Source organism: Cyclospora cayetanensis, unplaced genomic scaffold (genome assembly GCF_002999335.1).
Source record: "Cyclospora cayetanensis isolate NF1_C8 unplaced genomic scaffold, CcayRef3 CcayRef3_contig_37, whole genome shotgun sequence".
Taxonomy (NCBI): Eukaryota; Apicomplexa; class Conoidasida; order Eucoccidiorida; family Eimeriidae; genus Cyclospora; species Cyclospora cayetanensis.
Genome location: NW_020312336.1, coordinates 200,735 through 210,068, shown reverse-complemented (window position 1 = coordinate 210,068; position 9,334 = coordinate 200,735). Strand labels below are relative to the sequence as shown.

At 51.8% G+C, this 9,334-nt stretch overlaps 2 protein-coding genes across 2 annotated transcripts; both read left to right on the top strand.

Moving 5' to 3' along the window:
- Positions 1-324: 324 nt before the first annotated feature.
- Positions 325-3,647, top strand: LOC34619002. The gene is made up of 7 exons (XM_026334145.1): positions 325-805; positions 1,016-1,483; positions 1,804-1,978; positions 2,254-2,331; positions 2,518-2,775; positions 3,045-3,147; positions 3,321-3,647. Exons 1-7 carry the CDS (start codon positions 325-327, stop codon positions 3,645-3,647), a joined length of 1,890 nt encoding a protein of 629 aa, XP_026189930.1.
- A 1,829-nt stretch (positions 3,648-5,476) lies between these two features.
- LOC34619001 lies at positions 5,477-9,307 on the top strand. The gene is made up of 7 exons (XM_022732312.2): positions 5,477-5,563; positions 5,822-5,870; positions 5,964-7,465; positions 7,802-7,974; positions 8,152-8,237; positions 8,475-8,581; positions 8,729-9,307. Exons 1-7 carry the CDS (start codon positions 5,477-5,479, stop codon positions 9,305-9,307), a joined length of 2,583 nt encoding a protein of 860 aa, XP_022588414.2.
- The last annotated feature ends 27 nt before the right edge of the window (positions 9,308-9,334 follow it).

Here is a 9,334-nt window from a genome sequence, read left to right as displayed (position 1 = left end):
TCGAGCTGTTCAATGGAAGACGGGCCCCAGAGCTCTGCTTTTTCTGCATTTCTCTCGCGAAAACCTCCTACCCATTGGCATGGCTCAAAGGGCCATCCACTTCTTCTTGTCCTTTCCTGTCATTCAAAATAACAGATTCTCCAGCAGGTACTTTTGGGATCCATGGCCACGGCAAGGATGGGCGTAACACGCGATGTTTTCCCTTCCATGATCATCTAGTCTACTCAGTGCCTCATTATTAGCTGGTTTTCTTACATTCTGCATATCTAGCACCTCCCGGCTAGGCTGTAGCTCGCTCATTCCCTGTTGCCCCACTTGCAGAAGATGGTGAGGGAACGCATGACCGACGCTGGCGGTCGGCAGCGCCGAAGCAAGTTTGGCTGTGTGACAGCAGATGAACGTGGGCTTCAGGAGGCCGATTCTGCCAGAGTTAATGGACAGGACGGTCTGACGCGTGGAAAGTGGCCCCGTGTAGTGCAGGGGAGCCTGGTGTTCAAGGGTAAGTTGAATGCCGGGGACGCCGAAGAGAGTGTAAATAGTAGGGCCGCCTTCTCCTCCCCTGCAGTACAAGACCCCGAATTGGCTGAAGAATCATTTGGAGGGGCCTATGACGGCCTCTTCCCCGAAACACAGGAGCATAAAGTGTCTTCTTCTCTTAGAATAAAAGGCGCTGTGAAGACAAAAGGCGGGAGCAAAACAAGGGTTAAAGGTCGGATGCGTGCCTCCGGCAGCATATTTATAGAAGAGATTCCAAAGAAAGAGTATGAACAACCCCAAACCTTTGAAACAGCTGACCTTTTCGCGCGTGAGCTACATTCTCCTGGACATGCCGCTCATCCGGACCTGCCTCCACACCCCTAGCAGCCGGTGCTTTCCAGAGGTCAAGACACTTCTAATCACATGGCGCCGTGATTATTCTGCATTTCTTCTAGCTAGCCGCTGGCAGACGTAACAGTTTTGCTGCCCCATCAGACTGAAGAATGCCCTTTGGCGCTTTCCATTGTGTGGTGCGCAGCTTACGACGCTAAGCTGGCCAAGTTCGCCTTTCTCATTGGAACTTTGAGTAACAACTGTGCATCGTATGTGCTGGAAGATATGCGACGATTGCTCTACCTCCGGAATGGCAGACTCTCCCGGAACCCCGACATGTCCTCACGAAAGGAGGCATGCAGGTCACTGGCTCGGCTTGCCATGCTCCGGAAGGTGCTGGAAGAAGTGGAGGAGCACGGTGCACGCTTTTCAAAAGGCTCTTCATCAGATGCTTCGCTGGAAATGGAGTCAAGTCTGGGGGGTGCGCTGGCGTACCGTTCAGCCGACGGCAAGCATCCTGCCGTGTATATACAGCTCGCCAGCCTCTTTCCCACAAGCCTCTATCTGCAAATTACACCAGCAGAGATGCAGCGGATTTTGCTTAGGGTATTTAACGGCGTGTGGCAGAAACTGGCTGTTGCCTCCCGGCGCCACACTGAAAAAATTTCACACGGTATGCTACACGGCACCTAAGCGAAAGTCTGATTCCCACTTTCCCTCTGCATTAGGCTTCTGCCGCTCCCTTCTTCGTAATATCACAGTCAAGCACGTTTTACTAGGAAGAGTCAAGTGCTTTCATTTCTGAGTGGGCAAGTGGGTTACACACTGAGGCGGCCTAATGCATGTGCTACGAAAATGGTTGGTGGCAAACCGTTTAGGTGTCCGGATAGGCCTATGTCATCGTGCAAGCAATATCCACCTGTAGTTCTTACCTGTATGTGTACATTGAGAATGTCTACTATGGGCTGGTGTTTGCTGCTGATGTTGCCTCAGTTGCGGTCGTACTGGATTTTAGCGGTTTGTCTCAACTGGACGTCGCTGCGTATTCGACACACCGGCTTCTCGGAGATGTGGGGGAAGTCTTGAGGGCATATTGCCCTTGGCTCATCTATAAAATTATCCTCTTCAAGCTTAATTTTGCGAAGGACCTCGTATGGGAACTCTTCAGGTACGTTTAGTAGTTGGGACACTGTGACGCATTCGCTAGAGAAGGCGCAAAAGAAAGTGTTCCGTTTGCCTGACGCCTTGCTGCTTTATTATTAAGGGAGGTGTCTAATGGATATAAGACTGAACGACGTTTTTTGGTGTCATTTTTACCGTTAATTTTCGCTTCGCACTTGGCCTCACACCTTGGAGGTATCCCTACCGGCGTCCTCCTGCTTGTTGAGTGGCATCCACCGGATGATCTTTTACCGGTCGCTTCGTGTGGCCTTGGGATTATAGGCCGGCACTGCAGGCAGACTGCCGCATTGTGAGCATAGAAGATGACACGGCGCTTGTCCAGGAAATCCAACCGGACGGGTAAGGCTCGCCGTTTGTGGCCCTTTCGTCGCATTCGCAACTGTTTCTTTGCATACCCCGCACTTTGCGTCCAGCGACGCCTAATTGCTGCTTCTTGTTACCGATTCGTTTTCTCTTCTGGGCTACAATCCATATGTCAATCGGCGCTAGCTATTCCTCGGCGACAAGGTGCCTTGCCATATTCAGACCCTTCATTCTACATACGCTAGGAGGGTTCAACGAGTCGAGTTTCTTGCGCTGTCGGCGGCCCGTATACCGCGTGCCCCAGCCCCCTCAGCCACTAGGATCTGGCGATTGGTTTGCCGGGGGGGATGCAATTGAATTCTGGGAGGAAATGAAGAAACTGCACATAGAAGCGCCATGGGCCGCGCCAGAGCCGGAGCCTGTAGACGACACGGAGAGTCAGAATGCAGAAATGCCACCACTGGAGCAGCCGGAAGAGAGGTTAGATGATCTCCCTGAATTCGCTCTCTTGCCCTACCTTCTCTTGTGCATTATCCCACCTACTAGGCGTCTGTCTTTCGCTTCCTGGCCTGTTTGCAGATTCTGATGAATAAAAGTAAATTGCCTGTTCAGTTACCCGTAACTCCTCTGTTTCTTCATATTCCCCTTCTATGTTGGAAGGGTGTAGTGCGTCTGGAAACGAGTCTTTTGGGCTGTGTGCAGCAAAGCACAAGGGTGCAAGCAGGTCCTTTCTTCGTCTGTGCGTGCAGGGAGAGTGCACTAGAGAGAAAAACAAAGGAATTGCAAAATTTTATCAATAGGCGGGAATGCCTTATTCCTCATTTTAATAATGCTTTGAAGGAAGTACTGAATGTCCCTAAAGAAACGGTTAGTCATGCAGACAACGAAAAGTGCTTTTGTGGCTGGCCAATCTATATTTCCAGCTTATTGTTTTTCTTTCGTGGGCCTTCCTTTTGCTAAAAGAACTTCTACCGAGGAACGCGCAGACGAGAGCTCTTTTCCAATGCGTTGCGTATACCTGCCAGGCCCTTGAGAAGGACAAAGATATAACCTATGATACGGCAGGGATGGTAGAGCCCTCCAGACCCCTCATTGACCTGAATGACGTGACCCGCGCAGACGTCAGAGTTTGCATGTGGAAGCCCCCCGCTAATGCCTCCCAGGCGGCACGTAGCACTGCTCAGATGCTTCTTAAGATCTTCGAGGGTCGCAGGCAATGGAACAGACCACCACTGCCACCGAATTTTATGCATGCGTTTGAACGGACGACATACTCCCTAGACTGCGTCTATGTGAGTCTAGGAGTACTGGTAGACTTGGCGTCTGCCTGGGACTTCAGCCTTCGTATTTAGATGGTGCACCATAGTCTGCATTGCTTCAGGCCTTCCTTTTCATTGCTGTGCTTTCATATACTAGTAATTATTGACTGAAAACAGTTTTGGCTCTTAGAAGTGTGATGTGTAGTGCTGTAAATGATTGACGGTATTCGCCGTTCGTTTGGTTGCTGTTAATTTCATCTCATGTCTTTGTTGTTAACTTGCTGTTATTCTCGTTGATGTCATGATATTTCACAGCATTCCTCTTCCTTTACTCCAACGACGTTTGCCGAGCGAAAACTTGAAGTTCCGCCTATTGCACTTGAAGAGGAACACTTGAGGGCGCAGAAGGACGGGTCTAATTTTCTGTGAGATTCCTCTGTAGCCATCGCTTCGTCTTTATCGCTTTTAGCTCTGTCTTTCTAATTCTATGGCTCAATTTTTCGGCTTCATTAGCTCTGTATTGGAATTTTGGGTCGACACGTTTTGCATTTGTCACTCTGGCTTCAAGTGCACTGTCGAGACTGCCTTCCGTGGCACGTTGATACTGCTGAACAGGAGGTATCATGCCCATGAGGGTTGCTCTTTCCACACACTGACCCTTGTGGAAATCATCCTCGTGGCTTAAGAGAAATTTTCAGTAGCTCCTCTTTCAGCCTTTTTGTAACATTCCATTGAAGGAGCCCGTTAGAGCGGCGCTTAATTCCGGACTTGATGCAAACGTAATAGAGATTAATTGATTGTTTCCCGAAAGAATCTCCTCCTGCCCCTCTCCGCGCCCCTCAGGTTACTCGGCATGAGGGGAGAGGGACGAGCAGGGTGAGCGTAAGTGCAACCTCTAAAAACTCCGAGCATTCACAGCTAGTTGCACATAAGGTCTGGCATACATGCACACAACATCGCTTTTTCGTATATCGAGCTAAGGCAGTAAATAAGATATACGAACAGGTAAACCAATTACACAATGCCTTATTGATTCTTAGTCAATATAACTAGTGTAGTAAAAAGTGTTTAGGTGGAACTTATCGAACTTTGCTCATTTATTTCTGCCAAAAGCTGTGATGCGCTTACTGGCACTGCAGTGGGCCAGGCTACTCTTCAGCATTTTACTACACAAGGTATATCCAACTAACAACAAGGAATTAAGCAACTGATTTCTCTGCTCATGTGTTTTATTTTTGTGGAGTATTTTAACTCTGGCATAGAAATGTGTCCTGTAGTCAGCATTTCTTTTAGGCTTGCCGCGTATGTTGAGGGACTAGCGTTCTCCGAGGATGCGTGCCTCTATTGTTTACCATGAAGCAGAGCGATTCAAAGGTGATCCACTCATATGCTTAAGCAAGGTTACTCTTTGAGTTCAAGGTCAACGTGCATATAGGAAACGGCAGGTACAGAACCACCAAGGTACAGACTGATCATAGCCTGTGGGCTCGTCTACGTAGAACACCAAAGACCTCGCCGCATGTCAGGGCTGCTAAGGGAGCGCAAATGAATGCCTCTAAAAGAAAACGCTAAAAGGAAAAGCAGCATTTTGCTAGGTCCGAGTGTCTAGTTATACGGTATGCGCCACCTTAACAAAACACAAGCAAACATTTATCACACCAAAGCTTATTACGAACCTCGGCAAAACCATATCACTGAATTCCCTGGCTTTCTACACTAGTCGTTTGAAGCAAAGAAAGGAAGAAGCAAGTAGTTTGAAGAGAATACTGCATTATGCCATCCGGCAACCGGTCTACTCGCCGCTTAGCGCATGTATGGTAACTGCAACATAAAATTTACTGCATGTGAAGTATCCTCAAAGAAGCCACTACTCGCATTCAGCTTGTTGCAAGTAAGTAAGTATAGCCGGTTGCTTTTTTCAAATGTTCGGGATTCATGTTCATGTAGCAAGCAGTGCTCGTGACGCATGTTGCCGCGCCTGGCTACCCTCCAGTGTGCGTCCGCTGCAGGTGACCCGGTTGCAGCAGTTAATTTTTCTCGATGGAGTAGGACTTTGTCATCTGTACAGAAGTATCTTTTTCTGCTTGGGGCAAGAGAGGGGGAGACGCGAGTTTTGAATTGCACTCTCTTCCTTCACCGTATCCACGCGGCCCCCTCATTGTATTTCACATTTTTGGCTGGATTCCGATTTCTCTGAACATTCTGCGTATATATCTCCATAATTTGAATAGGATTTGGCACTGCTTATATCCCAAGCGTAAAGACAGTGGCGAGACTGCGAGAGGGTGGCGACCGAACCAGCGGACGCCTCCAGGAGTAAAAGTAGCTCTTTTTGTGACTAGATTTGGGGCTGTTCATTAAGCGCTTCTTTGGGCGGCCCCTGCTCTCCCCGTGTCCGCCTCCGCACAGCGGCGGCAGAATCTAGAGAACGCCTGTTGGCAGCAGTCATGTCTGGCCCTGAGTGTTCTTGTCCCGTTCCGGCAGCCGTAGAAACACAGAACACATATGTTACTCCTGAGAATACCGAAAGTGCACCTACTTGTCACACTTGCGATGATCATTTTGGCCAGGAAGCTGTAACAGCCTTACATACAGGTGCGGCTGCCCCCTCGGTTGTTGAAATGCAGAGAGAGTCAGAGCCAACCTGCAGCGCCGCCAGCAATAATGGCTGCACGCCCGCAGTCCGGACAGCGGTGGAGAAAATCCATCTTCTTCCTATTTCTGAGGGTGCCCCCAAACCTTGGATTTTCGCCGCGCTCACGAACCTCATGAGGGAATGCACGACTGTGCGGCAGTACATGTACGTGAAGGTGAAGCGGCCGGCCAAGGAGAACCGCTCGTCTCGGAAAACAAAAGTCACTGAAAATACGGCGAGTGACGCAACTACAGACATGACAGATGTGGAGTACACGTACATTGTTGTAGCTTGTTTACCGCACTCGGGTGTGATTACACCCTCGACAGTTGTATTCACCTCGGGCAGTCCCCTAAAACCACTGCGTCGAGTGCAGCTCCTGGCTCTTGTGCACCCCAATAGCTCCTATGCAAGGAGGGCAGGAGTTTCATCATATTCGGAGGCCTTGCAGCGCGGCCTGGTTGGGGAGGCTAGTGCAACGCAGCGCACGATGAGCAGCAGCAGCAGTAGTAGTAGTAGACGCACTAGGCAAAGTAACGACGCCTCGCGACCAGGTCCAATCGCCAGTGCGTCTTCTGACATTGGTAGCACTCGAGGTGTGGCAGCTCTCGCGGCTGCAACAATGTCAGAGGCAGCCCGCCATCAGCTGGGATCGCCCTTCAGCTGGGGCGTGTCTCAAGACTTTGGCGAGCGGCGACGCAGGGGGGGGGATCGGCGTCGCATGCAAGAGTATACGCGGGCTGAGGACGTCATTGCTGCGGTGCTTGACGCCACAGATTCGGCCTCACAAGGTAGCAGCGATGAGGACGAGGAAGTGCTGGGAGGCAGCACCGCTTTCCACCTGAGCGACACTGCAGGCAACGATGCATGCGCCACTCATGAGGAGTTCGCTGGGCGCGAGCAGCAGCCTCTGCAACAACAGCGCACGCTCCAGCTGAATTTCAACTTCCCCTGCGCCTCGCCATCCTCCTTGGGGGAGTTGGCGGCCCCCAGAGACGGCGCACACGCCTCTGCGGATTCACAGGGAAAGGCCCCATTAAACACCAGTTTCAGTGAACAGGTTCTGTTCCACGATTTTGTGGCTCCCTATTTTCGCGCTCGGAGCAGTCTCTGCTTCCCACCCCCCTCTCCGGCAAGCCCCGGATCGGGGAACGCCGCGTGTAGTGACACCGCAGTGGTCGTTTTTCCAGGGAAGCAGCTGGTCATCAAGGATTTGACCTTTGTGGTTTGGGCCACCGATCCGGAAAACAACCCAGGCTTCGTACGGAAAGACACGGTGAGAGACGTGCTGTGCGGAAAAAAGACAAACGCTGGTGTTTCAACATGCGCCAGAACGAGGGCGCTGGTCTGCTGCTGCCTCCGCGTGCTGAACAGGGGGGCCTGAGATGTCCGGTTGCATGCGCGCTATGCATCTATCTCTACATGCATATACCGAAGCAGAAGGGCGTTCGATTGCTTCGTAAAAGCCGACAGGCAGTGATTCTCTCTCTCTCTGTCTCGCAGTAAAAACTGACTTCTGCCTGGGGTAGCCGTGCCACTGGCTAAAAGAACGGCTTCGGGCCGCTGTGAGCCATACGCATACAGTCTGTTTTCTGAACTATGCGTATTGCAGGCCATATACATCTCCGTGGATCCGTGGGGGGAGTACCGGCGCGTGCACATCTTGCCGTTCGCCGATACGCTCCCGACTACCTACTCCTTCCGCCTCTTTGAGGACTATTTGCAGCCTTTTCTGAAGGAGCAACCTTGGCGCCTCATCCGTAAAGGCGATATCTTTACCTTTAGGTAGCATAGATGTGCCTGTGGGCCGAATATAGCGGAGAATAATGGCAGAAGGCCACCTCCAAGAGGCTATAGCGCACCCGCACTGCTGCATTTTGCGCTGTTGCTGTTGCTCTTTCCCTCTTCCTGAATTGTCCTCTCTGTATGCGACTGGGGTCCTTCTCTTGTGGCTCTGTGTAGAGGCGTCGAGTTCAAAGTCATTGCGACAGAGCCGTCTACGATTCCCGTCGCCCGGGTTGGCCCCGAAACGGTGGTGCACTTTGAAGGTATGGCAGCGCGCGACTTAGGAGAACTCGTCACTCGCATCGTGTGTGCTGCGCTTCTTGTGGTCTAATGGCTGGGAGACTGCCCTGTGTACAGAGATCTGTCTTTTGTTTCTTGGTGGCCATAGATTTATATATATATATGTGTATATGTAGGTATATGTATATATTCACACACGCGGGACGGGCGGGGCTTCGATAGGATTGGGTGCTGCGGGGGGAGGCCGCTGTGCGCCTCAGGCTCCCTCAATCCGTCGCTTATAGATATATTGCCTCCAGATATCCTGGCACGCGTTCGCAGACTGCCGGCCCGTGTGCAGCCCTTTGCGATCGTGGCGGCCGCACAGGTAAGGAGCGCGGATGAACATGTAGATGTACCTAGTGTGCACAAGAGTGCCCTCTGGCACTGACTTCTCTCTGCGAGACCGACACCCTCTGCTGCATGATGGGTTGTTGCGCTGCTGCCCGCCTGCGTGCCCGCTGCCTGCCTGCAGACTATGGACCCACAGTTGCTCCTCCGTGTCTTGCCGTCTGGCAATGTGAGAGGGAACTCACGCGGAATGGATGAGGGGCTGGAAGCGGCTTTGGAGAGGCAGCTGGTAAGTCCGTTCTGCCTCGCAGTCTATCAACGTCAATATATGCACTTGTGCCCGCGAAAAGAGCCGGAGACTCCTCCGCGGAAGCGCACCGATAATGAGGAGGGGGGCCCCTCCGAGGAAGATGGGCCGAGCACAGGCTGTGCAGCCTTGTCAAATCGGTCTGCTTGCCCTAAGTCCGCCGCAGCTGCGGCAGAAGCCACATCTGGTGAAGGGGAGCTCGAGGCTCCAAGCTGCACCGTCTGCACAGTGCAACTGCAGGAAGGGACTGAGTCTGTGGTGTTGATGTGTGGGCATGCCTTCCATTGGGGCTGTGCGCGGGCCTGGCTTAGGTGTAGTGCCACCTGCCCCAATTGCAGAGCTGAAGTTGTAGTATCTCCGGAGGAGGGGGGCAGTAGCGTAGCTTCTCAGGCTAGTGTCGGGACGGCAGCCTTAGGTTTCGTGAGGAACGCCCTGCTGGATTTCTTTAGAAACTGACACACTCCTCTACTGTGGCTTTCAGCG

Bases quoted from the DNA above. Each gene is read 5' to 3' on its own strand.
- LOC34619002 (XM_026334145.1), top strand. From the start codon at position 325: ATGGTGAGGGAACGCATGACCGACGCTGGCGGTCGGCAGCGCCGAAGC. The intron at 1,979-2,253 runs GTACGTTTAGTA...TTGGGATTATAG, and splicing joins CTCGTATGGGAACTCTTCAG to GCCGGCACTGCAGGCAGACT. The intron at 2,776-3,044 runs GTTAGATGATCT...CTGTGCGTGCAG, and splicing joins CTGGAGCAGCCGGAAGAGAG to GGAGAGTGCACTAGAGAGAA.
- LOC34619001 (XM_022732312.2), top strand. From the start codon at position 5,477: ATGTTCGGGATTCATGTTCATGTAGCAAGCAGTGCTCGTGACGCATGT. The intron at 5,564-5,821 runs GTGACCCGGTTG...GCGTAAAGACAG, and splicing joins CCAGTGTGCGTCCGCTGCAG to TGGCGAGACTGCGAGAGGGT. The intron at 5,871-5,963 runs GTAAAAGTAGCT...GCCTCCGCACAG, and splicing joins ACCAGCGGACGCCTCCAGGA to CGGCGGCAGAATCTAGAGAA.